At 43.6% G+C, this 24,823-nt stretch overlaps 1 protein-coding gene across 1 annotated transcript; it reads right to left on the bottom strand.

Annotated features, from left to right (window-relative positions):
• Positions 1-2,561: 2,561 nt before the first annotated feature.
• LOC308158464 (solute carrier family 12 member 2) lies at positions 2,562-23,573 on the bottom strand (the record flags this gene model as incomplete). Its single annotated transcript, XM_080532092.1, has 26 exons — positions 23,211-23,573; positions 21,284-21,409; positions 20,869-20,944; positions 20,425-20,520; positions 19,070-19,209; positions 18,664-18,774; positions 18,211-18,319; positions 17,189-17,316; positions 16,326-16,410; positions 15,857-16,005; positions 14,087-14,194; positions 13,069-13,192; positions 12,586-12,687; positions 11,917-12,072; positions 11,229-11,328; positions 10,761-10,872; positions 10,011-10,151; positions 8,982-9,088; positions 8,550-8,629; positions 8,203-8,349; positions 6,206-6,328; positions 5,656-5,767; positions 5,010-5,096; positions 4,315-4,450; positions 3,449-3,516; positions 2,562-2,697 (listed from the first exon to the last, which is right to left on the bottom strand). The coding sequence occupies exons 1-26, from the start codon at positions 23,460-23,462 to the stop codon at positions 2,562-2,564; spliced, it is 3,111 nt and encodes a 1,036-aa protein (XP_080388218.1). The 5' UTR covers positions 23,463-23,573.
• Positions 23,574-24,823: the final 1,250 nt, after the last annotated feature.

Genomic DNA, 24,823 nt, shown 5'->3' with positions numbered 1-24,823 from the left:
CACTGAGCTGTCTTTAGTATAAAGGGTATAACGGCTATGTAAGAAATGTATTGGTTCTATACTGCATTTACGATACACATTACAGGGAGTTTTCATTTGCTGGAATCCGTTTGCTGGAAATTACACACTAGTTGAGGTGTGCACTGTCTAGTGCTGTCTGGCGTTTAAAGATACGTCTAAATGTCCAACCATGCAAATGTCAGGGTTATCTAATTACGCGATATCATGCCCAATTCACCTGACCGTGTCACAATTTAACTTGAATGTTATTTGTGGAAATATATCCATCTTTGCGGTTTTGTTACAGCCTGATAGATAATGACTGTTAATGTAGCCTAGCCTAATTAACGGTGATTTAATAGAACACCTCTGTGGCAGCGTGATACAAAAGTCCCAGTGCTGTTATACTCTGGCTGTGTTGTTAAATTCGCTCTGGAATCTGATCAGAACTCATGGAATGCCTCTTGTCCAATCAAATTACTTGGTTGGAACTAACTGTTGTATAAAGTTGTTTTATTCGTTGGGGTAATTTGATCACTTAATCATGCCTTAAGAGTGACACTGTGTAATGGGTTAGGGTTTTTATGGCATCAGGTTTTTACAACAATGAGTTTTTTGCCTTTGGTATCGTGTCACTCAAATATTGTAATACCCCCAGTCTCTTTCTGGCAGCCTGATATGCAGATATTTGACCAAAATTGTGTATTTATGTATACAGTATAAGATACAACATAAGATACTGTGGCCACAGCGAGTGACATGACATTTTAAACTATAATTCGTTCCATCTCACCTAGAAAATACCAGGACCATTCAACTGTTCATGTTGTAATAACATTTTGTACTTTGCATTTTGATAAGTCTCTGTAATAAATAAAAAACATTTCCTTTTTTAAAATACAGCTTTGTTTGATTTGCTGATGCTGCTTACAATTGTTTTAATCTAGAGAAGACGCCATCGTTGCCAAGAAGTCTACACTACCTTCAAGAGCTGGGCATTTCCTGTGGCAACGGATTTTGACAGGTAAGGCGTACAATATGTATGAATACAATTCTGATTCTGAAGATATTTTGAGAACATATTCGAGAGTTTAGCAGCTTCGCAAATGACACCAATTCTGAAATGGTTTAAGTTAAGACTTTAATTTCAGAATGTACAAAATATAACAATGTTACAGGAGAACACAGTAGAATACTGAAGGCTTACAGTATACAGTATATAAATAGTATATATTATATATATAGTATATGCTTTAGATCCCTTTAATAACGACTCCTGCCCTCTAAAAGACAATACAAACACATTCTAAAAACAGAATCATGACCATTCTAGAATCCACAGACATGGAATGTTAACTTGATTCATGACCAGTAAACGCCAACGACATTAGTCCCAAAAAAAGCACATTAATGTTCAATTTAGATACAATATTTCATAATAGGCCTACTAAATAAATACCACTATGTATAGTGATCAAGGGAGTTGTAAACTTAAGCTCAGAGTATTTTAGACATGTTTTTAGTGTAATTATCAATGACAAACAGCCGTTCAGTGCCTTTTGAACTGGTTATCACCTACTTACAGTACATATTAGTAGACAGAATGAGAAATGCCAAATGAGGGGGAAAATGTATAGGCAGAAATACATGTCAGAAATACACACTACCTTCAGCATCCACGTAGCCTAAAAGGTGTATGTATATATACTATCACAGATTTACAAACTTCTCCACAGCATTATGTCTTGAGGAAGCATCTAGAACTATCCTTCTGTACATGAGCAGTCAGCAGTATGCTGTATGAGATTGACAAGTGTGTTCATATATAGTGTGGAATCCTGACTTCGTGAGAATCGTGACTCCAACATTTGCGTAAATCTGGCACTGATGTCAATGCGCGGGGATTCGAGTTACAAGCGCGTATGATTCCACCTTTAGAAACTCCAGAGTTGTATTATGTAAAGTTGCAATTACTGTGCTTGTGTGAATATGATATACTGTAAAAAAGCAGCACTTATGCTAACAACCACAGTATTTTTCTACAAATGGTGTTTCTAAGTGGGCCTTTCACACTGCAGTTTCTTGGGAGCTCTTAGCTCGAGGCTAAGTGCAGTGTGAAAAGGCCTATTGAGAGGGAACATAAAAGTCATAGAGATTAGTGAATGCTTAACGTGACTTGACAGCTGAGGCGATGCAATTCAGCGCTTTCAACCGTACAAAGGCACATTTTATTCTATATACCGTTCCCAACATAAAAACTCTACCTCACACGGCTGAATAAATTCATACTTTAAAACTTAACGTACTTAACCCCCCCCCATCCCCCTCCAAAGATGTATCCATCTACCCAGCCGGCATTTTAGCGTTTATTCATTTATTGTGGAGCAAGGTTGAATCACTGTCTCCAATTTTTCTTTCGGACACAAAGGAAAGGAAAGGAAATTGAACATTAAACGTCAACGTTTCACAACTTTGAAACAACAACATACTGACATTATTTCAACCACATTTCCACGTTGGAGGTCGGTCACGTGTTTGTGCCAGTGAGACGGTGTGGGGGGTTAAGAGTAGAAGGTCAGGACACTCTGGTGGTTGCCTCTCACCAGGAGGATGGGAGGCAGGTCTTTGGACAGGGTCTCCAGCCAGCACATGTAGAGAGCACTGGACACTGTGCCCTTCCGGGCCAACGGCATGCTCCTGGAGAGAGACACACACACACACACACACACACACACACACAGAGACACACACACACACACACACACACACACACACAGAGACACACACACACACACACACACACACACACCCACACACACACACACACATACACACACACACACAGGTAGAGACAGACACACACACACACACACAGACAGACACACACACACGCAAACACACACACACACATACATACAGAGAGACAGACACACACACATACACACACTCACACACATACACACACACACACACGCAAACATACACACATGCACGCGTACACACACACACACACACACACACACACACACACACACACACACACACACACGTTACAGTCAACAGTAGTATCACATTGGTGGTGGATGAGGTGTCCCCATACAATGTAAAGTGCTTTGAGCACAGATATATGGTGGAAAGTCTCTATATAAATCCAAGCAATTATTATCATTATTATCATAAAACTGGATGTATTGTGTTTCTATGCCACCAACTTAGATGTGTGTATTTATGTAGAATTGGCAGTTGCATACAAAAACTAATGTGTTTAGGGCATTTCTGCTTTATTGGGCAGTAGATTTGACAGGAAGGATGGGTGAGAGAGAGGACGGATCATCCAGATGCAGGATATGTCGACGGCCGGAATCGAACCAGAGACCTTTATGCAATTATGCGGTATGCACATTAGTGTGCTACGCCACTACGCCCCCCCCTGTAGTTGGATACTTACATGACAATGAGTTTGGCTGTGCTAGAATGCTCCCTCAGTAATTCATTCAGCCTGATCTGCCGGTTTGTCTGCAAGCGAGGGAAAAAAAGGGCACTCTTAGAAAGTCTTTCTGATTTTAATTACAGATTATGAGTTTGAATCAAAGACCTGATCCCGTAGAGATAGGACTCTCTGTTCTCTGCTCCGTGCTTGAGGCTACAGTGTTCAACCAGTGTCCTATTCTGTTCAGAAGTCTCTAGTAAATGCTTAACAGACTCAGATAGTACATACTGTCAGCCTCTGTGGCCCTGACAGTGGCCTTGTAGACTTCTAGTTTCCTCCAGGGTTCTATTGTGTTCTATTCTATTCTACTGTATTCTATTCTATTGTATTATTTATTTATTTGTAAAAAATAAAAGTATGTTATTTTTAACAGTTTAATAGTTATTTTTGTGGCAGTCCCTCTCATATGTTTCATTGTATTGGACAGATAATAGTGAAGATAGACAGGAAAGTAAGGAGAAGAAGGGAGAGAGGGCATGTCAGCAGGGCATGGGCATAATATGTGTGCACTGTAGACCGCGGTGCTAGACCACTGGATCAACTCAGCCCACTCTATTCTATTCTATTCTGATGCTCCAAGGTTCTATCATATTCAATTCAATTCAATTCAATTCAATTCAATTCAATTCAATTCAATTCAATTCAATTCAATTCAATTCAATTCAATTCAATTCAATTCAATTCAATTCAATTCAATTCAATTCAATTCAATTCAATTCAATTCAATTCAATTCAATTCAATTCAATTCAATTCAATTCCATTCCATTCCATTCCATTCCATTCCATTCAATTCCATTCCATTCAATTCAATTCTCATCCAGACCTTGGCTTTGTAGAGCTCCAGCTCGTTGTCAGTGATCCTCCAGGGCTCCTCGGCCTTCAGCCTCTCTGCTGCCTCCTGCTCCATCTCCTCCTCCTTCAGCTTGTACGGCTCGATCATCTCCTCAAAGCTCAGCACGCTGGTGGAAGGACGACAGAGGAGAGGATGTGAGGAATACAGTTTCAACACATTTAGAAAGCTTTGTATGGAGGATGCCTATTAAACAGGCGTGTTAGTACAGGAGGAGGCTAAATATCATTCTGGGAAAGCGACTCTATAATTACAACATCGACACAGGGGTCCCTAGCGAGGCCTCAGATGTGAGAGATGCTTCACATAATTCCATTTGTGACATGTTACATATTGAACATCTTTCGTACATTTGAACATCAAATTGTTCAGACTTTTATTCTGACAAATTTAAATACATTTCAAAGTGGTTGAAAATCAATGACACACTCGCTAGTCAAGCCAAAACATTGCAATGCGATGGATTCGGTGAGTAATCCCCACCTCTACAGAGTTAACTATAACACAAAACAAGCTGTGTCAGTTGACTAGTGAGTGTGTCATTGATTTTCAACAGCGTTTTTCAGAATAAAAGTTACAACATTTCGTCGGTTGCCGACTTGTTCCCGGCTTTCACCAGCTGCTGTCACGTATTGAACATTTTGGTTTGTACACTGTGGATTTCTTACTTGTGTTTCTTGGGCTTGGTGTTGATGTCCCCGAGGACGTTGATGTCAGAGTAGTCTATCCTGAACTTGCTGAGCAGAGTGGCCATCCTGGTAGGACAAAAAGAGAAGAAAAGACTCAGCAGCAACAAGGCAGTTTATACAGCTTCTTAAGACATTGAACCCCAAAATTGCTCAGAGTGAGCGGGCCGGCGCCTTGCATGGTAGCTTTCCGCCATTGGTGTGTGAATGGGTGAATGAGAGGCCATTGTAAAGCTTTGAATAAAGGCGCTATATAAGTGCAGTCCATTTACCTTCTCAAACATCCCCTATGTGGATTCACAAATGAAAACGGAAACTCGTGAGTCGAGTCGCAAACCATTCATATTGTACAACTATTGACTATAAGACAAACCAGTACCAGTGTACAGTCTTAATGCAGTTTCAGTCAGTTGTTCAGTCGTAAATTACAACTTGTAATACTTCCACATTGACAACCAGACTCTAAACCCACCTATTGAAACAGTTGTTTTCCCTATACTTTTAGTTTAGTTTCTTTGCCCTAGACCGTTTTGCTTAGTGTTTTCTTTTGTACAGCGTCCTTGGAACATTTGAAAGGCCCTTCTGAGAGTTTTTGTTTTTTTTATCATTGATGTGAACCATAACTCACACTCTGCGATCGTGGTCAATGCGGTTGACCTTGCCACCAATGAACAGGCGGATCTTGCAGTCGCCCCACTTCTTCTTGTTGGTCAGGAGGTAGGGGATCAGCAAGGCCAGTCCTGGAACATTCAGGAAGGTCAGTCACCTTCACAACACGTCCATCAGGAAGATCCCTCACCTTCAGGATCAAACCTTACTAGTATGTACAGTACCTGTCAAAAGTTTGGACACACATCCCCATTCAATTGGGGAAGTGTGTCCAAACTTTTGACTGGTACTATACAGTACTTGCTGTGATCAAACTTGCTATGACTTTTGTAAATCACAGCCTTTATAACAGCATGAATTATTCATACATACACAACTGTGTATGGGTGTAGTGATTCTCTTTTACTAACTTCATGTATGATGCGTAGTATGATCTATACCTTTGAGGTAAAGCCAATTACATTATCTATTATCATTATCTTCTTCTTCGGCTGGATAAATACGTTTGATTCTGTTCTACTTAATTATATACAGTATAAATAAGAAGTTATAACATAGTAATAACACACCGCCGTCGTCGAACAGCCACCACACGTCCACCGTGCCCTTGCCCTGCTTCTTGATGAACTGTTGGCTGGAGTCCAGCAGCCTCTGGTCTGTCAGGCTCAGGGGCTTCTGGCTGCTCTTGGGGTCTGAGGGGCGAACAGACACAGACAGTCACATAACAGACACAGACAGTCACATAACAGACACACACAGTCACATAACAGACACACACAGTCACATAACAGACACAGACAGTCACATAACAGACACAGACAGTCACATAACAGACACAGACAGTCACATAACAGACACAGACAGACACATAACAGACACAGACAGTCACATAACAGACACACACAGACACATAACAGACACAGACAGACACATAACAGACACACACAGACACATAACAGACACAGACAGTCACATAACAGACACAGACAGTCACATAACAGACACAGACAGTCACATAACAGACACAGTCACATAACAGACACAGACAGACACATAACAGACACACACAGTCACATAACAGACACAGACAGTCTCATAACAGACACAGACAGTCACATAACAGACACAGACAGTCTCATAACAGACACACACAGACACATAACAGACACAGACAGTCACATAACAGACACAGACAGACACAGACAGTCACATAACAGACACAGACAGTCACATAACAGACACAGACAGTCTCATAACAGACACAGACAGACACATAACAGACACAGACAGTCACATAACAGACACAGACAGTCACATAACAGACACAGACAGTCACATAACAGACACTGTATACAGTCATACAGACAGTCACATAGATTTAGTCTGTGAATATTTTAGAGGCATGGGCAGAGGCACAGTATCAACCACCATGTCACATAGCAAACCCAGTATCCTGACTGAGGGGTGTACAGACACACATAGCAAACACATTCCCAGGCCTTTAGGTCAGGCAGGGACAGGCAGGCTCAGGCAGGCTCAGGCAGGCCCAGGGGGCAGCTTGTAAACGCCACTCTAATGCATTGACCTCTTTGTGTAGCCGAGTCTAAGCCGACACTCTGGAATGTGAAAATAGACGTGGCTTCAATCCTAGTTATCTAAAGTGATGGGTGTTCCCTATAAGATGCCCCCAGGGGAATTAGATAAGACTGGATCACTGTGGCACAGGAACTAGGGACGTGATGTGTCAGAAAACGACCATATATGGTAAGCATTAGAAAATGACCATATATGGTAAGCATTAGAAAATGACCATATATGGTAAGCATTAGAAAATGACCATATATGGTAAGCATTATATGTCTCCCATGGAAATTGAAATGAGACCAGGGATACAAAAGGGCTTGGTCAAGGCAGGAGATCTTCAGTCTTGCAGGATTCGACAGGCAATTCTCCATCTATCTGAGTCTAGTGGATGTAATCTGATGTTGCTTATTACAATAAATATTGTTTAACTGACATCCGGACCTCTTTTGGAGTCTTTCAGAAAGTCTCATTCTTATTTACACGATAGGCTTCATGTCAAAGACAGACCTACTGCACAGGACCAGTCCCAGAGTCCCCATTGAGCGTAGTCTTTAGTCTAGGTAGAATATGAAGGGGAAACCTACCCAGAATGTACCGACAAAACATCAACTCACGTTTATGGTTCATTTAGAAAATGAACACCAGCCACCGGCTGTGGCGGACGAGGTAGAACCGGCGTCTAATGATTGCAAGGTTGGCAGATCGGCGGTTCGAGCCCCGGCTGGCCACATGTCGAAGTGTCCTTGGGCAAGACACTTAACCCCAAATTGCTCACAATGAGCGGGCTGGCGCCTTGCATGGTAGCTTCCCGCCATTGTTGTGTGAATGTGTGTGTGAATGGGTGAATGAGAGGCCATTGTAAAGCGCTTTGGAATCAAGCTATATAAGTCAGTCCATTTACCATTTATACTCACAGTGAATGAATGAATGAATGAGTGATGTTGTGTAATGACTCCGTATGACTCCGTTGTATAAATCTTACCTCTAATTATGAGGGGGCTGCTCTGAGAGCTGGTGGTCTTGGTGGGGAAAGACTCTTCAGACTCTTCTAGTTCTTTCCCCAGGTTGACTAACACCACCACGTCCTTCATAGGGTCCTTCATCTTCTCATGGGACGTCAGCAGATCATCTGGAGGAGAGACAGAACAACATTTAGTGTGGGATGTTTTTCTAGAGATCCCTATTATTGTTAATTCTCATAGTGGGAAACTCAGAGATTTCAAAGTAACACGAGTTGCGCAGACCGATATTTCCAAGTTTCCTATTTTCGATGAGCACTTGAATGCAGCATAATGAACGCACACAGCGTGACATCTTAGAGGAATGCACCTTGACATGGAATATGAGAGATGTCCAGCCCCTCCTGTAGCCTGACGATGACCACACCATGCTGAAGGTCAAACGCGTCACTGAAACACAAACGCACACGATGATACGCACACTAGTATAGCAAACCATACATTTAGGCAGCAAGTTACTGTTACTGAACAGCCTGTTATAATACGTAGGTTACAAGCTAATGGTAATGACTTCACTGATACACAAGGTGTAACTGATATGAATATCGGTAATACAGGCCTATATTAAAATCATAACCCGACAAGACATTTTAATAACATATTCAGGAAAATCGGGATATTATGAAAAGCAAAACTCTTGCACTTCTTTCATGCTTTTATGATTATTTGAAACATTTTATATGCATTATTTTGGGGGGGGGGGAAATAAAAACAAATGTAAATGTAGAAAGCTGACACCTACTGTATTATGTTGATGTACATCTCCACGTCCTTCATGTCCCCCTCACTCCAGTTGTTCTTGAAGCCCATGACCAGCGTGTTGGGCTTCAGACGACCCAGACCGGTAGCCTGGGGAAGGACTCAGGAACTTTAACAACTACTACTACTACCACTACTACTACTACTACTACTACTACTACTACTACTACTGCTACTGCTACTGCTACTGCTGCTGCTGCTGCTGCTGCTACTACTACTACTACTACTACTACTACTACTACTACTACTACTACTACTACTACTACTACTACTACTACTACTACTACTACTACTACTACTACTACTACTATACTACTACTACTACTACTACTATTACTAGTACTAATATATGCCATTTAGCTGATGCTTTTATCAACTTAGCGACTTACATTACAGTGAATGCATACAGTTATATATAGAATCTAACCCACAACCTAAGCATTGTTAGCCCCATGCTCTACCAACTGAACCACAGAGGACCACTTACTACTGTGTCCGCTCAGACTAGTGGCTTGGAACACATATTGTAATAATGTACAAAATCTCAGCTGACACCGCTGAGTTAAAGCCTAGGCCTTACCTTTTCGACATACGAGGGGATATTAACTGGTCCCTTAGGGATAAGAGACATGCAACCTGGGCCCAGTTGTTCAAAACTATGAATGTGGATCAGAATGATCCTGATTCTTTTCTCTGATCCAGGATCAGGATCAGGATCTATCTGGCTGATTTTGAGTCGTATTGGGGGAAATCAGCCAGCTGGAACTGATCCTCAGGATCAGAGAAAAGAAAACAATTGGGCCCTGGGGTCTGCTACCTGCGGCTATCTGCTAGGCAAACAGTGACCAGTGACTTATAGGGATACAACTAGGGAGAAGGCACAGTCTCTGCAAGCACTATAGCACCCTCTAGTGGCGAGTGCCAGGTTACTGCAGATACTACTCATGCAGGTGTGGTAGAGAGAAGCAGCTCTGTGGCAGCCAGCAGACATCAGACAGGTACGGTGGCCCACCTGTTGAAGGTACTGTGCTCCGTGCCTCAGGTCCTCAGCAAACACAGGTGTGTAGAAAGCCTTGATGCGCTTCTTCAACAGCCAGCGCTGGTAGCGAGCCAGGTCCTGAGACAGCTCCTTGAAGTTGGGCCTACGGGACGCCTTGTAGGACAAACAAAGTAAGGACAAGCTGTTAATTGTGAGAATAAAGTGATTGATTGTATTAATTATTGTGGGCTGTGGCCTCTGAACTAGGCTGAGTTTACTACTGAGAAACACCTAATTTAGTGTTCAATCATCCTCAATTAAATTGATTGTGGCAGCTAGACCAGCTTTCAATTTGCAGCCGTTGTTCTCAATTAACATCAAACCACGTCTTTGAGTTGATTCGGCCGTGCAATTTGATACGTGGTCACTTCCATCGTTTTTTTTTCTTAGCAGTAGCTACAGTTAGTAGTCGCTATTCAAACAAAAATCCAAAACCATGGATCACAATTTATCTTGGCCCATAGACTACTTTCATACTAAGGAACCATCTGATTACATAAAAACACTGAACTTATCCTTTATCCCTTTGCTTTTTAGTCCAAGAATAGTATAGATCTGTGCCAGAGAGATAGGTCCACTGTATGTACTGTAGTTCTATCTCTAACTAGTAGTAGTTCTATCTCTAACTAGTAGTAGTTCTATCTTCTAACTCTCTCTGTGGAGAGTTGTATTTTTGTTGATATGACGTACTGTTTTAGTGTCTTTGCCGGTTGTGATACCTACCGTGCGGACGTGGCCACACACCATGAGCCCCACGTTCTTAGTGAAGGCGTGGACGATGTGGAGGAGAGCAGGGCGAGAGTTGGGGTACCCCGTCATCACCAGACACTGGGGTCTGTGGGAGGAGAGACACAAACACCACATATATAGTACATGATGTTGTACAAGCACCTCAGGCTGCATTGCACTGCATGGGCAACTTTCAGTAGTAATTCATGACACTTCTACCAATGTGTTCTACTGTATTATCTGTAGTTCTGTTTTATTGTTTGTATTATATACTGTTATATATACAGTTTTTTATTACAGTTACTAAAACAACAACAGCATAAAAAAAACTGTTAATGATTCTCGCCAATGTGTTCTACTGTATTACGTTATGTTCTATTTTTCTTATATATATTTTTTAAACAGTTACAACAACAACAACAACAACAACAACAACAACAACGGCATACAAAAAACAATGACCTGAAGTTCTTGACGTGGTCCTCTACACCAGTGAGATGCAGGCAGTGCGACAAGGCCTGGTTATAGATCAGCGCCTGGGTGGACGAACCCCAGTTCACATCTGATACAGGAAAAAGATCAAATTCAATTAAAATGCTTCATTGGAAAGACGGTGGAGCACAAACAATATTGCCAAAGAGATACACAGCGAAACATATCCGAGATAGGGTCATGACATGAACAAAATGTAATGAAAACATCCAAAGAATATACTGTTAAAGAGAACCGGAGAGTACAATTCTGTAGCTAACGCTTGAACACTTGAGAGAGAGAGGAAAGAGGGCGAGCGTTGAAAGAGAATTACAAAGAGAGCATGAAAGAGAGAGTGAAAAGGCAGTCGAGCTTAGTATTGCAGTGTAAGTAGTATTCTAAGAAGTGATGCACTGTACTGTCCAATATATTAAGTGAAAAGGCCGAACTTTGCAATCCAAGACAAATACTATACACTCACATTAAAAGTGTAATACACTGTCTCTTAGAAAAAAAGACTTCCAACTACTTTTGGCTTCCAAAACTTTTGGGTTCCATCTAAGTGGAACCCAAAAAAGTTCCACCAAGGGTTCTCCCACAGGGACCGCCAAAGAACCCTTTTTAGGTCCTCGGTAGAACCTTCTTTCCCAGAATGCACAGGGCCCAGGGTTGTGTTTACCTGGTTTCTTATAGCTGACGTAGACGTAGAGAGCCAGGACTATGCAGTTGGTCAGGAGGGCCGCCCACCAGTTGATGACGAACATCACAACGCAGCACAGCACCGCCCCGGCCAGCGACACCCACTTGTTATAGTATTTAAAGCTTGGACGCCAGCCTGGTGGAAGGGGACAGAGGAGTTTACAGTACTGCACACACTCAGCGCATGCACTTAATCACAGCTAGAACATTCCTAAAGCTTTTTAACAGCAGACATATTAAATGCAGAAGGTAATTCATTTATGGTAATACTTTTTGTACGTTAAGGTTCTACTGTACAGTACAGTACAGAACCAAATGGGTTTGAAGAACCCTCCTTTTCGGTTCCATGTAGAACCAGAGGGTTCCACATGTATAAAACATTACAAACAACGGAAGAATCATAAACAATGAAATAAACAATCTACAGATATACCTGGTATCTGTTCTGTTGCATGAGTAGGGTACAGAAATAATACAAAAATACAAAATACCTTGATTCGAAACACAAGGATGCTGTCCTGTTTACTACTTAAAACAGGATAAACAGTAGGAAGCCACCTATACCTGGTGAGTTAGCATCAGAGCAGACCTTACCTGGTGAGTTAGCATCAGAGCAGACCTTACCTGGTAAGTTAGCATCAGACCTTACCTGGTGAGTTAGCCAGGGAGGCGTGGAACACAGAGAAGTTGATCAGCGCGTACGAGGCCAGGAAGAAGTTGGAGATGATGGGAGCGATGATGTTCAGCTCAGCTAGAAGGAGAGAAATCACAAATAAATACATTATACACAGTAGATTACACAGGTTGAATGGGTTAGAATACATAATCATGTCTTATGGCACTATGCCACTATTTGCAATCTGGTTAGATGCCAACCTACGTTTCATTGACTTAGTACTTGTACTCTGTCAATGACAATGACGTTTAATCTAATCTAATCTAATCTAAAATAAAATGCATCTTCAGTATGTCTTTATGACAGATAACAAATGCTATTAGAGTACGTATCTTTTGCAACAGTGCAGTAGTTATCGAAGAAATAATGGACATTGTAGAATGCCCTTTCAGCCAATCAGAATCCCTTATTCAACTCAGCTGTGGCGCAAGTAATGCAATGCACAGATGAACCCACCAATCAGGATGAAGGCCAGGCCGATGCAGAAGGTGAGGACGTAGCCACGTAGCGGCTCATTGTTCTTCCCATAACCCTTAGCGAACACACCCAGACCTGGGTAGATGTTGTCCTTACACAGAGCCTACACAGACAGACAGACCGACAGACAGACAAACAGACAGGCAGGCAGGCAGGCAGGCAGGCAGACAGGCAGGCAAACAGACAGACAGACAGGCAGGCAGGCAGGCAGGCAGGCAGGCAGACAGACAGACAGGCAGGCAGGCAGGTAGGCAGGTAGGCAGGCAGGTGGACGGACAGGCAGGCAGGTGGACGGACAGGCAGACAGACAGACAGGCAGGGAGACAGACAGGCAGGCAGGCAGGCAGGCAGGCAAACAGACAGACAGACAGGCAGGCAGGCAGGCAGACAGACAGGCAGACAGACAGGCAAACAGACAGACAGACAGACAGACAGACAGGCAGGCAGGCAAACAGACAGACAGACAGACAGACAGACAGGCAGGGAGACAGGCAGGGAGACAGACAGGCAGGGAGACAGACAGGCAGGCAGGCAGGCAAACAGACAGACCGACAGACAGGCAGGCAGGCAGGCAGACAGACAGGCAAACAGACAGACAGACAGACAGACAGACAGACAGGCAGGCAGGCAGGCAAACAGACAGACAGACAGACAGACAGGCAGGCAGGCAGGCAGGCAGGCAGGCAGACAGGCAGACAGACAGGCAAACAGACAGACAGACAGACAGGCAGGCAGGCAGGCAGGCAGACAGACAGACAGACAGGCAAACAGACAGACAGACAGGCAGACAGACAGACAGGCAGGCAGGCAGACAGACAGGCATACAGGCAGACAGACAGACAGGCAAACAGACAGACAGGCAGACAGACAGACAGGCAGGAAGGGAAAAGTAAACAGGTCAGGGACATAATCAGACAAACATATTGATTGATTACTGATCTGATTATTTGTTTGTTATATTGTGTTTTGTAATATGTGTATGAATACTGTTCCAGACCTGGAAGACCTTGGGGGCGCTGACCAGAGACGCCAGGGCAGAGGACAGGGTGGCAGAGAAGATACCCGCTGTGATCAGAGGGCCGAACCCAGACACCAAACTCATGACCTGGCACAGGCAAACAAACAACACCACAGGGTATTCCATTATCCTCATCAACACCAGCCACACCAAACACAGGCTCTGAGTGGAGAGAGGTTAAACTAGAGCCAGAAAGACACTGTTCCAAAAGACATTGGAACAAAACTAAAAGTGATTTTATTGAGGGTGGGTTAAGATACATACCCTAGGAGTGGTTAGTATTCGTAGTGGGGAGACAAGCCTTGACTGTATAGCAGCATGTATAGCAGAGGACACAGAAACATGTCAGAACTAACCATTAGATTAGATTAGATTAGATATTGATTAGATTAGATATTGATTAGATTAGATATTGATTTGTCTGCATTGAACAAGCTTTTAAAACGGGGCTACATCAAAACAAATAGGGGACAGAAACATGTACGAGCTAACCATTAGATTAGATTAGAGTGCATACTTTATTGTCTGTTGAAACTAAAATGTGTATTCCATCGAAACATGCTTTTAAAACCGGCGGTTACGTCAATACACAGATATGTATACAGGAGGTTACATGAACACAGGTGTGGCTGAACTGTACAGTATATTGCACGTCACAGGTACGTAGTCCACGGGAGGCTGGAGGAGGTAGAAATCGGAGGATGGGCTCATTGTAATGCATGGAACGGAATTATTAAACTTAATTAATTATTAAACGTATGTGTTTGATACCATTCCTCATTCCGTTCCATGCCTTACAATAATAATAATAATAATAATAATAATAATAATAATAATAATAATAATAATACATTAGACTTATATAGCGCTTTTCTAGACACTCAAAGACGCTTTACAAACTGAAAAGATTGAGTAGTAAAATAAAAAGAAACAACAAAAAAATAAAAAATAAAAATAAAAGAAAGTATAGGGGTCTAATTAATCTAAATCTAAATGTCTTTGTGGGACAATGAGCCCGTCCTCCGATTTCTACCTCCGACAGCCTCCCCTGGATTCCCTCCATCCCTCCACCGGCCTCCCCTCTCATACACAACCATCATGGTTGGTCACCACCTCTTCTAAAAAAAGGCTAGTCACGGAATGGACCACAGCAAGGTACATTGTTCAGCTCTATCTCCCCTTCTTAAGACAGATGGACAAGTGTCTGTCTCAGCGATGCCACGTCAGTGCATTGGGCCATGTGTACTGGCCAGCCCTGTGGCCCCTAGCCTGTGATATCAGTGTCAGTACGATCCTGGGGGCGGGGGGGGCTCTGCCTACGCTGTGCTAGTGGCAGGGTGGTGGTGGTGGGGGGGCCGGGGGGGCCTGGGGGGGGGGGGGTCAGCGGGTGGCTTGTCAATGCTCTCATTCAGGTCCCTGGCCCAGAGAAAGCCTTGTGACTCACAACAACAGTCACTATTATCTCTGGTGGCTCTGTGGATGACTAACACTGGACTGCTCGCACGCACACAGACACACACACACACACAGACACACACACACACACACATTGTCAAACAAGCAGTGAACCAGGAAAGGCGAAAGGCGTCTTAAAGGAAGTACAACTCTTCATGATGGGGAGGAATGTAATTTAACACAAACTGTGATTCTCCTGATCTATAAGTGCTTTAGCCAACTACCTATCAGTACTCCTATCACTATCGACCCTAGCCACAGGATAACACATTCCCCCAGGCGACGATGGCATACCTGGAAGTCGTTCATCAGGCCAAACTGGCAGCCTCCCTCCTTGCAGATGGAGAAGTCGTAGCCCAAGGTGCAGGCTGCGTCTGTGCAGTTCTCGTCACTGATCATGGTGTCATTATGGTCGCCGGTGGCATCTCTGACGATACAACCCCCTGGATAGAATATAATACTACAGATTATAATACAATACAACATATTCGATTATAATGGATCAGAATAGAATACAACAGATTAGATTATATTAGATTATAATACAACAGACCAAATTAGATTATAATGGATTATAATAGAATACAATACAATACAATTGACCAGATTAGTCTATAAATCTATAAATATAGAATATATTAGAACTTTAATAATAACAATACACGGCATCATCTTCATTGAACTAATGGGAATAAAACACAAGCATATTGCTGCTTTGACATGATATTCTATCCATAGATAGATACACAGCACAGTGGATTACCAGCAGAGAAAGCCACGCCCACGTAAGTAATTCCAGTTATGAGGATGGCCAGCAGGGTTCCCTTTGGGATGGCAGACTGGGGGTCCTGGAGAACACAGAATGATACACTTACTGGTGACATCAATTCAATTCAATTCAATTCAATAACTTTATTGTTCCAGTGAGGGGACGTCTTGTGTGGGAGTAGTAGGCTGCCTTTGCATAAATATTATAATAAACTTCGGCTGATGCGATTATTCAGCTTTAGACTTTTGCATACAGTAGACTTCAGAGGAACTGAGATGGATTTTAAGAGTAACCAAAGCCATGTTGTCAAGATGTTTAGTTGATGTTGAGATACATAGTGTTACAGTAAATCAGTATAGTTAAGATTAAAACTAGGAAAAGACATGGATGGGGTCATTTGACCCTGTGAGTAAAACAAATGTTATATCTTTGCACTCGATCAAATTTCAGGACCCTCCTTTCATGACTTTTCCTAGATATTTGCGTTCTACCACCCAGTATCCTTACATTTTCAAAATCACAAGCTCAAGCTAGTATAACGCTATTTTGCAGTTTTTCTGTGTAGAGGGCAGGCTAATTTACAAGGCGGACAACTAGTGGTCGTTGTGTGTAAATAGCAGCTTCCCATTGAAAAGACTATGGTCATTTGACCCCCGAGGTGGCTCTTATAGTAGGTAAACAAGGCACGGCTGTTCTAGTGTTAACCAGGGCCTCCCTGTCAGATCTCCAGAGATGTGGATATACTTAGTGTTAGATCAGTTGTAGTTAAGAGTGACTGAGGCCTTACAGTCAGGTCTCTAGAGATGTGGATATACATAGCGTTAGATCAGTGTAGTTAAGAGTGACTGAGGCCTCACTGCCAGGTCTCCAGAGATGTTGGCTCCCGCCAGGATGCCCGTCGCTGCGGGGAAGAAGATGGCAAACACGGAGAAGAACGATTCTCCGTCTCGGAAGTCTGGACCCATATTCTCCATCAAGATGGCCGCTGCGGAGGAGAGAGAGAGAGAGGAGGAGAGAGGAAGATGAGGGAGGACGTTATTCGGATTCCATAAGAATGAAATGTGGGTTCAACTGTATCTAAAATATACTTCATCATCAGACCATGTGTGTGAAACATTTTACATTTGTGTTTCACATAACTACTACTACTACTATACTACTACTACTACTACTACTACTACTACTACTACTACTACTATTACTATTACTATTACTATACTACTACTACTACTACTACTACTACTACTACTATACTACTACTACTACTACTACTACTATTACTATTACTATTACTATACTACTATTACTATACTACTACTACTACTACTACTACTACTACTATACTACTACTACTACTACTACTACTACTACTACTACTACTACTACTACTACTACTACTAACTATAACTAAGTTATAGTTGTGATCTGGCTAATGCCTTGTTGCCTTGTTTCCTCCATTGCCATGGAGGAAAATACATACAGGTGTGTTGAACTGAACTGAATGAATGAGGTAAAATGGAAGTGAATGCATCCAGTACAGTAGTCACAATCTCAAACCAACCATGCTTTCAAACCAACCAAATGGACTGCACTTACGTATAGAGCACCTTATTCCAAAGCACTTCACAATGGCCTTTCATTCACCCATTCACACACACATTCACACACCAATGGCGGCAAGCTACCATGCAAGGCACCGGCCCGCTCACTGGGAACAATTTGGGGTTCAGTGTCTCGCCCAAGGACACCTCGACACGTGGCCAGCAGGGGATCAAACCACCAAAACACAGACCTTGCGATCATTAGACGCCGACTCTAATTCCTGCGCCACAGCCGCCCCACTGCCACACTGTCAAACCAACCCCACTCTCAAACCAACCTTTGTAGCCGAAGAAGCCCTTGGGTTCTTTTGATTCCACGGTGATGAACGCTCCAATGAAGTAATCAGCAATGGCCGCCAGGAGAATGACCAACAGCACGATCTGGGCCTGGAGAGAACGTAAAGCACTTTGAGCACCGGGCAGAGAACCCTGGATGTAGATCCAATCCTTTATTACCTTGGGCTCTCACTCCATCATCATTATATACATCATCATCCCCCTCTTCCTTCTCCTCATCATCACTATCATCATCATCATCCTCTTCCTGCTTATCATTATCATCATCGTCATCATCATTATATACATCACCATCCCCCTCTTCCTTCTCCTCATCATCACTATCATCATCACTTTCATCATCATCACTATCATCATCATCACCATCATCCTCATCCTCATCCTCTTCCTGCTTATCATTATCATCATCATCATCATCATCATCTTCATCATACCTTAGCCTCCCACTCCATGCCCGCCACAGAGATGCCCAGCAGTAGGATGACGGTCAGGGTGCCCACGATGCGGATGTCATTCAGCTCATCTGTCATCAGGGCATCTACATCCTGTTCATAGATAGATAGATAGATAGATAGATAGATACAACAGACCATCCAATGATAAAAATCCTGTTAGGGGTTTTAACAAGCAGACGGACAGACAGATAGATAGACAGACAGATAGACAAACAGACAGACAGACTGGCAGGCACACAGACAGAAAAACAGACAGACAGACACAGAAAGACAGACAGAGAGACTGGCAGGCAGACAGACACACCGACAGACAGACAGACGCATGTTTAGTACGTATTACATTTTCACTCTTTTTTTTTTTTCATTAACATGAAATGTTCCTTACACTGAGCATCTCGACGACCGTCTCAGCGAAGCCCACCACGTACATGGCGACGGCCACGGCGTTGGCGAAGGCGAAGATCAGACCGATGGAGCCTCCGAACTCTGGGCCCAGACTCCTGGATATGAGGTAATACGCTCCACCTGACAGGACACCAGCTCAGGTGAGTTACACCAGGAACACACCTACACAAAGGACCAGCAAGGACTGGCTGGCCCTCTAGCAGTTGTTAGAATCTGGATTCCTCGCGTTCTCTCCTCTGTGCTACACCCGCTTCTTCTCAAAGGTCATTGGAGGAGAACATCTAAGGGGAGAAACCTAGATCTTCTCCTCCGATGCGTTTTTGAGTAAGACGTTTTTTAACAATTGTGACAGCTGCTGGTGAAAGGGGTAACAAGCTGGCAGTCGATTTAACGTTCTGACTTTTATTTTGAAAAATGTAAATACATTTCAGAGTTGTTGAAAATCACACTCGCTAGACAACTAACACAGCTTGTTTTGTGAGCCTGCTAACAATGTAAATGAGTGTTATAGTTAACTAGGTAGCATTGGGGATTACTCACCTAATCCATTGCATTGCAATATTTTGCCTTGACTAGCGAGTGTGTGTTGTGATTTTCAACATGTTGAAATGTATTTACGTGTTTTAAAATAAAAGTCTGAACATTTTGATTGGTTGCCGACTTGTTCCCCCCTTTCACCAGCCACTGTTACAATTGAGGATGTAGTATGTATGATGTATTTTGAAGGATCCAAATGCGTATACAAGCAGAGTTACGGTACCCAGAGGGAAACAGAGGAGATGAGAGACTGGGGATTTTGTCGGATCCGGGTAGTGAACCCAAGACCTTTCAGGGGGTTATAAATACTTACAGTATGTGCATAGTTGCGGACATGTTACCACCACTAAGCCACGACACCAGCACGTGTTCTAATGTTTTACATTACATTTTTGGCATTTAGCAGACGCCTTATTCCAAAGCGACTTACAAACGATACATTTGACTAAGCAAGTGAATCAGCAATTCACTAGTTGTAGCAGGAAGAGTAATCCAGCTCAGCCCAGGGGCGATTGGCAGTCGTTGTTCTTTTTTATAGACACTGTAACACTGTAACAGTAGAAATCTTAGGAGACATAGTATAGGTGAAAGCAGGTGTCTCAGGAGACACAGTACTCGAGGGTAGTAGAGGTCTCAGGAGGAGCAGTTAAGGTGTAGCCTGAAGATATGGGTCTTCAGTCTCCGACGGAAGATGGGGAGTGACTCTGCAGTTCTGACAGCCGTGGGAAGCTCATTCCACCAGTGGAGAGCCAGTGTAGTGAATGTCACCTAACTAACATACAAGGCATGTTCCCTTACCTCCTCTCACAAACCCGTTGGTTGCTATGGCGGCGGTGGACAGACCAGTGATGGTGGTGACGACGGTTGCCATGAGGATAATGGCACATGTTAGACCTGGTAAAAGACAGGAAATTGAGGTATTTTATGTTTAGTATTGACTTATATTCTTTTTTATTTATAAATATTTCTAATATTTATTCTCCTCACTGTTAATACCTTCAAGTATAATCATAATAGTGTCAGATGAGTGTTTGAAACTTTTTTGAAGATACAGTAAAGTACCACAGTGGAGGCTGGTGGAGGTAGAAATCGGAGGACGGGTTCTTGGAACACATGGAATGAAATAAAGAATGGTGTCAAACGCGTGTTTGATACCATTCCTCATTCTGTTCCATGCATTACAATGAGCCCGTCCTCCGATTTCTACCTCCACCAGCCTCCCCTGCCGTCCCAGCCACGTACCAATGCCAGCCTGTCCTACGATCCAGGACATCCGGATGAAGAGCATCACACCCCAGATGTTCAACATGCAGCGCACCTGCACAGGACAGACAACACACAGGGTTGTGGTTGTGTTAGGAACACACAGGCCATGTCAGTGGGAGAAGGAGTGAAACAGGACCAGAAACCACTGTGTGTGTGTGTGTGTGTGTGTGTGTGTGTGTGTATACATGTGTGTGTGTGTGTGTGTGTGTGTGTGTGTGTGACGTGTGTGTGTGTGTGTGCGTGTGTGCATGCGTGCTTTCGTGCTTGCTTGCTTGCGCATGTGTGCGTGTGTGTGTGCATGTGTGTGTGCGTGTGTGTGTGCGCGCGTGTGTACATGTGTGTGTCTGTGTGTTTATGTGTGTGTGTGTGTGTGTGTGTGTTCCACACTGACCAGGACACCTTTGATCCAACCAAACTTGATGCTTCCTCCCTTCGCCTCCTTCGCCTCCTTGGCTGCTGCCGCCTCCTCCGCCGCTGTGGCCTCCTCCCCGCTGGCCAAGCCATCCTCAAACGGGTCCTGGACATACCACACACACACACACACACACACACACCAGCCATCAACTATGGCACTATCATCATTCCAAACGTTTTTGCTGTGTAGAATTCCGTCAATTGTGAAATTCAGCAGTATGCCTTCACCAACTACCTCGACTTTGATCTTGGGCCCTCTGTATTGCAAAAACTCCTCCTCCTGAAACAACGCCTTGACCAGCAGCACCACCGAAAAGCTAGCAATTTGTCACAGGGGGGAGTGAACTTGGGAGTAAGTTTACTAATTCAGCTCTGTTCCATATGTAAACATTGGTCTTGGGGTTAGGGTTGGGGTCTACTACTGTATGTCATTCATCATCAACGACCTGCCCCCATCCTTAGAGATGAAGCATGGCTACAGAGGAGAGAGAGAGAGAGTCTCTGTGTGTGTGTGTGTGTGTGTGTGTGTGTGTGTGTGTGTGTGTGTGTGTGTGTGTATGTGTGATAGAAAGAGAGACAGAGAGAGAGAGAGAGAGAGAGAGAGAGAGGGTGAAAGAGAGAGTGAGAGAGGGGGAGGGAGAGTCAGTGATAGAGAGAGGGGGGGGGCAGAGAGAAGCATAGCATTGTTGTTGGCTGCAGGAGGGGTTGAGGCGGTGGGGTGGGGGGGTTAAGGGAGCCCGGTGGCGTCGATCATGGGGGTGTGGGCCGTGGTCGGCCTGGTCAGAGAGGGCCATTGTCTGAGGGAAATGTGTGGGTCATGCCCTGTGACGCCACTCTGCCCATTCAAAGGAGAGCTAGAGGAGGAGAAATGTCTCTCAGGTGGGAGGGAATGTCACCGAGGCAGCCAAGGTCACACCAGCCTAGCATGGTCAGACACACTCCCTGCGTCCCAATAGTCTTTCTGGGACCCTACGTACAGTATATTCCTTGCCTCCTCCTATCTCCTCGCTTCCTTCTCGAAAACGTATTGGAGCAGAGCGGACAAGGTTCCTTCCTTTTGATGTTTTCCTCCTATGCGTTTAGAAAAGGAAGCGAGGAGAGAGGATGCAGGGATAGAGGAAAGACTATTGGAATGCACCAAGGGACAGTTGTAACACTGGTCTCTCTAAGGATAACTACATTCACATTTTACATTTTGTATTTGCATTTGGCATTTAGCAGACGCCTTATTCCAAAGCGACTTGCAACAAATACATTTGACTAAGTAAGTGAATCATCTATCCACCAGTCTTAGTAGGAAAAAGTAATCTAAGCTCAATCCAGAGGCCATTGTCAGTCGTCGTGCTAGGAGAAGGAAGGTTTTGTATGAGAACGTTCAGTTTGATTTGTGTCAAAGCGTTCATGATTCAAAGAGTCAGTAAAACACTGTATTTCCATGAAATAAAATGTAAGTAGTGTGACTTCTTATCAATATCCTAATTTTAGCCAAACATAAATCCAGAGAAGAGGAGGTAAATAGCCTTGCCTAGCATCACCTACAAACTTCAACTTCATAACTCTCACCTGTGTGATGGATCAGTACTGTAGTAGGCATAGTGTACCAACACAGATGGAACTTACATTTACATTTTTGGCATTTAGCAGACGCCTTATTCGGAAGCGACTTACAATCAATACATTTGACTAAGTAAGTGAATCATCTATCTACCAGTCTTAGAAGGAAAAGTGATTACTTTAAGCTCAGGCCTAGGGCCATTGGCAGTTGCTAGAAGAAGGAAGAATTGTTTTTATTTTTATTTTTTTAAATATACTCTGGAGAAACAGTATGGGGGTGAGCAGGTGTCTCTGGAGATGTTCCTCCCAATGTAAGGTGTAATATGTGGAACAACATAGGCCTACTGTACCTTGTCGAGTTCATCGTGAAGCTCGGAGAGTGTGGGCCGTATCAACTTGTCTCCGAGAGGCGCGGCCGTTTGCCGGTAGAAATCTATGTTTGGGATAGCGTCGATGGTGTTGTGGCCGAATGTCCTCATGTAATACGTGTTTGAGTGGGTATCAGAGAACTGCGATTGACCTCCCGTGGAGCACCTGGAGTGAAGGCTGCCCGTGCTTCTGACAGTGTCCCCGTTCTGGGTCATCATGTCAGATGTGTCCATCGCCCCAATTCCACCTGGGTCCTGAAAATTGACCACCCGAAACCTTCCTTTGGACTCATCTGCGCTCGCCGACGACTTTCCGCCAACCGATCCCGGAGATCCATCGGTGCCTGCCTCTCCTCTCCTCTCTCCAGATGTCCTCTCTCCAGATGTCCTCTCTGCAGATGTCCTCTCTCCAGATGTCCTCTCTCCAGATGTCCTCTCTCCAGATGTCCTCTCTCCAGATGTGGCCTCGGTCACCTCGCTCACCTGGAAGCGGCTCTGCGGCGAACCCGCGGTCTTCAGAGCCGGTTTCTGTCCCGGGGAAGAGGATGGTGACGACATGTCCGTTGGGAGATTACAGTCACCGTAAAATCACAGATTTATCTCGACAAAGTACTTCAGAAATAACCATTGAGAATCCCCTCTTTTTTCTGTGCGTCAGGACGCAAAGCAAGGTTCTGCGCGTAACGGGCACCGCGTACCGATGTCCTCTCCCCTGACAAGTCCCGACAGCTGTGGTGCCTTGAGTGTGACAAGTCAAACGGTCTGAGTAGCGAACAACTCAGAGAACAACTCAGAGAACAACTCAGAGAACGTCACTCGCCAACTCGAGGTTGAGAGGTCTCAGCATCAAAAGCGCGACTTGACTTACAAGCCAACTTGACAATTGTGCGTCGCCGTGCGTGCATGCGCGTCCTCCGTCTGTAGGCATTCTGCTGAAGTGGGTATATCGTTATCAAGGAATGCATGTGGAATTATGAATTCACTTGGATTTGATTTGATTTAATTTGTTGTGTTCTTTCTATCTATTTGTGTTCATTTGACGCACGTAATTCAGATAGCATTGTTACATACAACTTTTATTGGTAAAAGTACTTCATAGCCTATTACATTTAGTTGTTGTTTTTTATAGTTAAACAAATGATTCTCTAGTAAAACAAAGGAATCCCTACACTCCGAAACTCAGGCATGCATATCCAGACGTAGTCAATATAGGAGCACAATTGTTGTCAGTATAGCAGCCACATTAGCATTGAGAACAACAATGCTCTTTCACTGGCAGGCACTTGATGCCTGAGGAAAGAGAAATAACCCTCGAGAAATCAAATCTATAAAACAAAACAATCTACAAATAACACATATTAACGGAACTAAAGTGTAGGTCTATGGCAGAACAACGGTATAATAACAGCGTAGGCTTTCATGTGACTACTGTTGGTGAGGGATTTCTAAAGAAAACTTCCTGCATCAAACAGAACAAGCATTGTAGTTTCTGAAACGGAGGTTTGAGGTCTGGACATACCATTTGACCACAGTATGCATATCTTATCTGGGAATGAAAAACCAAGTACTTTACTGATTTACCGCAGTCTTTACAT

This window comes from Nansenia antarctica, assembly GCF_963989245.1.
Source record: "Nansenia antarctica genome assembly, chromosome: 5".
Taxonomy (NCBI): domain Eukaryota; kingdom Metazoa; phylum Chordata; class Actinopteri; order Argentiniformes; family Microstomatidae; genus Nansenia; species Nansenia antarctica.
Note: the sequence above shows the minus strand (reverse complement) of the source record. Positions and strands in the feature narration are given on the sequence as shown.